This window comes from Hippocampus comes, unplaced genomic scaffold, assembly GCF_001891065.2.
Source record: "Hippocampus comes isolate QL1 unplaced genomic scaffold, H_comes_QL1_v1.1 scaffold85, whole genome shotgun sequence".
Lineage (NCBI taxonomy): Eukaryota > Metazoa > Chordata > Actinopteri > Syngnathiformes > Syngnathidae > Hippocampus > Hippocampus comes.
In genome coordinates, this window is record NW_017805540.1 from 862,735 (window position 1) to 869,850 (window position 7,116).

Here is a 7,116-nt window from a genome sequence, read left to right on the forward strand (position 1 = left end):
TGTCCTCATCACATTGTCTGTGTCTGCAATCCCAAAGAAACTTGTACTGTAATTCAAAAAAAAGACTTGTACAGATGCAATTTCTATTGAGCCCCAGAATTGACATGTGAACAAAAACAATTTTGTTCACATGCTGTAACTATTATGTAGGCATGAGGAACTACTTTGTAGGCATTAACTACTACTGTGCACATGGACAACTACATGGTGTGCACAAAATAGAAAGTGCACACGAAGTAGTTGTTTGTGCGCGTAAAGTAGTTGGAGCGTGCGCACGTTGTAGCCGTGGCTCCTTGCAGGTCACTTGAACAAGAAAATCGAACGCACCTTCTTTCAAAGTTGAAAAGTCGAAGGAAAGCTACATAATGGACAGGGGCAGCGTGATCAACTTTTATTTTAGGCTCGGGATGAGTTACAAGGACATCATGAAAAGCTTGCCATTGCAAAGAATCATTATCACCAAGAGACATTTCAATAGTCTGTTGAGAGCCAGCTTGCTTTACCGGCGGAGGTACGACTTGGACGCCGGGATCGATTTTATTGTTCAGCAACTGCAACGCTCTGAGAGGGATCATGGTTACTGGTGGATGTGTACGAAATGAAAACTTTTTGTCATAATATCACTACATCATGTTGGTATAAAATAAAAACGTCAGATGCAATAACGTGTGGGTTTTTCAAGGCACTGATTAGGTCGGCAAGAAGCGAGTCTGTTAAGGTGGGCTCGATTTGTTTACCCTCTTATCCAGTAAGGGATCAGCGCTACTTGATGTGCTTGCTGTAACTATTTTGTGTACATGCTGTAACTGTTTCGTGCGTACGAAGTAAGAGTTCATGCACACAAAATATAATTTAGTGTGCACAATATAGTAATTAGTGTGCACAAATTACTTATTTGTGCACACGAATTAGTAGTTTATGCACACAAAGTAATTTTTTTTCAAATGTTTTTCTTGTTTTGATATTAGTAATACTATGTATCTATCAATCTAGAAGTAACTAGCTAGCCAGCTAGCTAGCTAACCGGCTAGCTAACTGGCTAGCTCGCTACTTGTTTATTCACAGAGTGAAAATGAATAACTGTATTTTCCTGCAGTATCAGGTTGTGTCTTTTCGTGTTTTTGGTAGTGTATGTGTTTTTCTTGTTGTTCAGTCTTCTGCGTCCTGTTCTGTGACAAAACCAGAAGTGCCACAGTTCATAAGAGGCAGACTGGACACAACAGACAGGAAGTAACAACACTCCACCTTCCTGCTTCAACCATGCGAGTGCAGCAGTTTCACTTCCGTCACTTCCCCTTTCTGTTTCATCGTCGCTCTTAAAAAAAAAAAAAAAAAACTCTTATATTACGATCATGCTCATTTGATGTCCTGTACATGAACTTCACATCAGGCGGTTTGATTGTTGAAACGCTCCCTGTTTAGCCTGTGACATTCGAGACGATCACGTTTCCATTACAATAAATTGCTTTGAGACAAATGTGTGTTTAAGGCATAAGCACAGACTTGCCTTTGTTTGTCCTTTGCCCGGTTTCATTTTATGGGTGAACAACTCCAAAAAGAACAGTGTTGGTGAAATAGTTACGGAATTAAAAGTGCAAATGGGAATATTATTTCAGAATGATAAAATAGAGCATCCCTAATCTTTTGCACCCAGCTGGCGGGAGCACCTTCGGGGCAGTGCTCTGCGTATTGATTTTGTTGCTTCTCTCATCTGGTATGTTGACAGCAGGCAAATACATACAGCTAAACTAAATGACTGCTCTTCAATTTGGTTTTAGTGATTCAGCTGTCCATTGTTTACCTGAAGGGAAAGAATACCGCACTTTCACTTTATTGGATCATTGGGCTGTAGCTGCATACATTAGCAGCACACAATGTGTCTCTTATAATCAATGTGTTGGCTTTAATGTGACTTTGAGAGAAATTTTGATTGGGCATGAAGTTACACAGGTGTCGCTGACTTTCACTTTGCCGTGTCTCTACAAATGTTTGTGCTCTGGGGCTTTATATTCCCAACATTCCTCTCGAGAACGCAACGTGATAAATGGAAACTCGGTTGGCTCTACCCTGCAACTTAGTGAATTTGAAATCAATCTATTGCCAAGACGACATTCACACCTCATTTCCCCCTGCAGGTATGTGGAGATAAAAAGAAGGAATGAGTCAGTAATACAGTAACACAATATCGTAAGAGTGTTCTCCCTTTAAAAGCTAAAAGAAAATTTTAAGAAAAGGGGGCCGGCTGACTCTTTTCATACGAAATAAAGCCACTCATCCATTAACCAAAAATGGAAATACAGCATTAATAATTTACGCACCATAGATGATCAAATTGTAAATTTGCCAAGATTACGATGGTCACTTAGTTAGCAACATGAAGGGGGCAAAATATTGTCAGGTATATTTCATACGGTATAGATATATTATTTCTATCGCCTTCACAGTGTCTCATTTTGGTCATTAGAGTCCAAAAGTAGAATTTGGGGGCTAATGAAACACTTTAAACAAAACACTGCACAGGCATAAATGACTTGAAAATACAATTTGCCGTTGTGTTAACAGGATGTTGAACCCGAGGGGGGTTTCTCTAACGTGATGAGAGCTGTCAGCAGTCAGGGGTGACAGGAAGTCTCACCACAGGTGTATATGGGAAATGAAATGCAAACGTGGTTTACAGAACGATGGTGACGGGGTTCAACGTTTTTTGCCGAGCTATTTATGACCCGCCGCCTCACACAACAGATGCAGACGGGACAGCATGGAAACGCTTCTTTTCTTATTTCCTCAATTTAACTTCATGGCCCAGAAGGAGGAAGCATATTTCAAAAGGCTTGATCCACAACACGGGCAAGAACCAACCATGAAGGCCGATAGCAGCAGGTTCGTGTACGACTCTAAAACTATTCTAGAAATGCAGTGGCTATTGTCAGAATCTCTTTATGGTTCAGCAATCATCTCTTCAAACAGAGACACTTTATTTTGTGCATATTATCATAATAACCGACCTGTTCAAATGCTTGAATGTGATCGAAAGTCTTGACGGCTGTCAATATCGCCGTGTTGAGTGGGTGTGTGTGTCTCATAAAGCTGCGGCATGAATCCCTTTTTGCAAGTTAAGCGATGTGCACGTATGACTCGTTTCTGAAAGCTTTGTTGATCCACACGAAAATGTAATTTATTGCGCAGTCATGTAAAACGCGTGGAAACATGTAAGCGAGGAGTCTTTCTGATTTTGGTCTTTGGGGAAATGCATACTTTTTTTTTTTTTTTTTTTTTGCATGCAGACAGCAAGACAAGGAGAGGACGAGCCGACCAAGTCTCACCAGGTCCGGCTCCCATGACAATGTCAGTCACCAGACCAAGACAACATCCAGCAAGTGAGGCTAATTCCAATGACTTCGCGTAACGCTAATATTTAGAGAAGCATTGATCATATTTGACCTCAGTTGTCACCTGCAAAAAGACACATGACGCTAAAACTTTGCTGCCGAGTCACTTCATCGACTGCTTCTTCATCTTTTCTCAGCATCTCAGCAGAGACGGCTCTGCAATGGAGCAACTCATTTGAAGAATTGATGAAGAATGCAGGTCAGAGTTGCGCCCCCCGATGCAAAGTTTGACTTATTCAACAATAAGAACATTATTAGTTGCGATGCATGCTTTAATGTTTGCAACTTCCTCATAACAAAATTCCCCCTTTGCACAACGTGGTTCTCAGAAAATAGGGTCCAAGAGTGTGACATGAGAGTCCAAAAATGAACTTGTTCAAAAGCTGGTCAAAATAATAGATGCTTTAAATCAAACCTTCCTGCAGTGTGCTATGAATAAATAAAGAGAGTTCACTTCGCCTTCTGTTCGCAAGGGATTGTTGAATATTGTGGTACTCCATTGATTCATATTGAACAGCAAGCACTTCACACTCGAGAAGAAAAAAAAAGACTTTTAAATTCATTATTTTTACACTTGAACAGCTTCACTACTTTCATACCAAGATATCCATTTGAGAAAAAAAAAACATTAACCAATCATACATAGAAAATTACTTCTGAATGGTGAACAGTGGCTCTCGGGTGACCCGTTGATACATTTGAGGGACACCACGCCTTTATTAACTGTTCGCCTCGCTAAATATGAAATGTCTGCAGCTGAACTGTGCGCCTTTTTAAATCCTGCTGACTCATGTGCAAGAATACACGTGAATGCAGCTAGTGTGAACCAAGACGTTGATCTATTTTATTGCACGCACGTTACCCAAAAAACTGGACACCATGCTTGACATGTAACTTACTCTGTTGTCGTAGAATGAACAAAAAGAGTTTAGGTTTTTTTTTTTTTTTTTAATGTGAAGAGGTGAACCAATTCAGCGTCCGGTTCAACTTACTAAAGTCGTTCCATTCGAAGTGTGGAGTATTTTAGAGTAGTAAATCTTTTGAGGTTACTTCGTGGACACAGAAGGTAACACGCGTATCGTCATTTTTTTTCTGAAGTTGTATTGTCACATTATGGGCGGCATTAAACAGTATTGTGTTGCATTGGAATTCTGCTGGTTTATTGGTAATATTAGATGTTTTAAACGGATGATTTTCAATGATTTAAAATGCTCTTAATTACACAGCCGTTGTTGGCATGTCACTAAAAGGAAGTGGTCGAGACGACTATTTTTCACCCCTCAAAGCGCATTTACACACAAGCGACAGCTCAGATCTCAATAATATGGGTGATTATTTTATCTCCGCAGTATGTTTGCGGAGACATCTGGCGAGTCATTGTAAAGGAAAAAAAATATTCATATTCATAACATTTTGCTGGACCTAATTTTCTGAGAACCTCTGCTGGGTTATATAATTGTTTGTGTATATTAAAGCAGTGGTCCCCAGCTTCCGGGCCACGGACTGGTACAGGACGCACAGAAAGAGAAAATAACTTCTATTACTTCCGTTTTATTTATTTCGGAATCTGAAAGATGTTTTATTTTGAAAAAATACCGGATTCTCTGTTACATCCGTCTACAGTATGTCACTCTTGACGCAGGTCAAGGCGCGCTTCTCGGTCACATGATAGGTTACCGCTAAAATGAAACCCAAAAGCTAGCAAAATGAGTTAAAAAAACAAACGTTTTGGGTGGGGGGAAAAGGCCCAACCAGGAGACAGAAGAGAAGCCTACGACGTTCAAGAAAAAAAGGCTATATTTAATAGACAATATCCGGGGTCCTACTTAAAATACGGATTTATGTCAACGGGAGATTCCCACGCACCAAGCCCACTCCGCATAATATGCGGCGATGGTGAGTCTAATTTTTCATGCAGTTTGTATTGGCGATGTATCTTATTTTGAAGGCACGTTTAAACGTTACCATAGCGACCAGAGAGCGCCGGGTGGTAAGATAGGACGTTCCTCGTGTCATGACTCGTGTTTATTATGATGTTACGAAAATACCACAGTTTTCATGCATGTCATATCATATTATTTAATTCTATTTATCCGTCACACCTTTAAGGAAAATATTGTCTGACATTAAACCGGTCCGTGGGGCAAAAAAGATTGCGGACCGCTGCATTAAAGCACAAATTACTAGCCCTTTAAATAAAGAAGTGATGGAAAGTCAATTCCTCATTCACACATCCTTTTCCTCAATGACCCAGCCCATGCAGACAGATCTCAGATATCGTCTTACTTTTCAAGTTTCTCGAGTAACGAGCTGTGTGTCCGTATTCATGTCTCCATATCAGATGGGGTGGCAACTTTCTCTCAGTTCCTCCGCACGGAGTTCAGCGAGGAAAACATAGAGTTCTGGCTGGCGTGTGAAGAATTCAAGACCTATGACTCCGAGAAAAAACTGCTGTCCAAGGCCAAACATATTTATACAGTTTTTATTGAGTCGGATGCGCCTAAAGAGGTATTTCATGCTAATTTGCTGATGGAAAAGAATGTTTATCTTTTGGCCTGTCACCGAGTGCTGTTGGAGGCTCAGAATATTCATGACATGGTGATAAAAGTATGAGGGGGATGAATTCCCAATCATGATCGGGTCAAGAAGTCGACCTCTCTGAACGCAGCAGAAGCAGTTTGGGCAGGCATCTCAACAAAGTACAACAACCTGCAAAAAGTAGCCAGTGAGAGAGAACTGCGGTTTAGAAGATTTTTTTTTTTTTTCCTTTCGCAGCGCGGATGACAATTTGACCGCGTCTGACCGATGAGAGCAGGCAGTTGGTTTGTGGCTGTGACTCTTCTCTGCAAATGTGAAGAGAGCAGCACCCACACACTTTCTGAGGAGGATGATTGTCAGTCTAAATATTTTGTAGCTTCTGCATGCGCCTGCATCAATGCTTTGTAGGAGATGAATGCACATGCGTTACTTACTATGGCTGCGCGAGGAGGCTTTTTCAGATACATAACAGACACGATTATTGGTGAGGTGACAAGAAAACTGTTTATTATAAATCCCGATTTATTGTATCTCTCCTCAGTTCTGTTTTGGGGGTTTTTCTCCGCATTTTTATTTTAAGAGCAATTTAGTCGAGATGAGACAAAAGTGCCGACTGACTGTGCTTCAAAGTGGTGAAAACGCCGACAGAGAAATATTTACGCTCATGCTATTGAGCATTCTACATTGAACTTTGCTTTTGTATTTCAACCGTCATTCATTTTGGCAGGGGGTAATCACTCAATTCAATAAAAACGAAACCAAAGAGTCTTTTCGGAATGGGCAATTTCTCAACACGAGTTTCAGAATAATATTCCCTTTTTTTTCTGCAAAGCGCTCAAGGTGAACTTTTTCAGTGTAAAATTGTTGTCATGAATATCTTAAAAAAAAGTGTTTGAAAAGTTTTCAAGTGTATCCAAATTGCCTCGCTGGTGCTTGGGGATGGTTGGGATAATGCATGCCCGTTCCACGATGTACTTGTGCTTCTTTTTTCTGTCACCTATATGCTACCGAAAAATAGCAAGTACACATACTATACGACAAGTCAAGAACTTGCACCTGTAAGCAGGCATAGCTATGAATCTATAGATACGACTGAGTTTTTATGCCTATGGCAATGTTAAGCTAATGTCCATGTGTACCTATTACATTTGATGGGACAGTTGCCCCTGCCAACATGGCCGCCGCCGTA

The 7,116-nt window shown here is 40.6% G+C and overlaps 1 protein-coding gene across 2 annotated transcripts; it reads left to right on the forward strand.

Annotated features, from left to right (window-relative positions):
• Nucleotides 1-2,628: 2,628 nt before the first annotated feature.
• LOC109521393 (regulator of G-protein signaling 18-like) lies at nucleotides 2,629-6,949 on the forward strand. Of its 2 annotated transcripts, XR_002169345.1 has the most exons (5): nucleotides 2,629-2,880; nucleotides 3,285-3,377; nucleotides 3,527-3,588; nucleotides 5,731-6,088; nucleotides 6,165-6,949. XR_002169345.1 is itself a non-coding variant. In XM_019879236.1 (4 exons), the coding sequence occupies exons 1-4, from the start codon at nucleotides 2,759-2,761 to the stop codon at nucleotides 6,000-6,002; spliced, it is 549 nt and encodes a 182-aa protein (XP_019734795.1). In that variant the 5' UTR covers nucleotides 2,629-2,758; the 3' UTR covers nucleotides 6,003-6,949. The 2 variants fall into 2 exon arrangements, 1 of the variants encoding a protein (XP_019734795.1); XM_019879236.1 differs by having other exon boundaries at nucleotides 5,731-6,949.
• The last annotated feature ends 167 nt before the right edge of the window (nucleotides 6,950-7,116 follow it).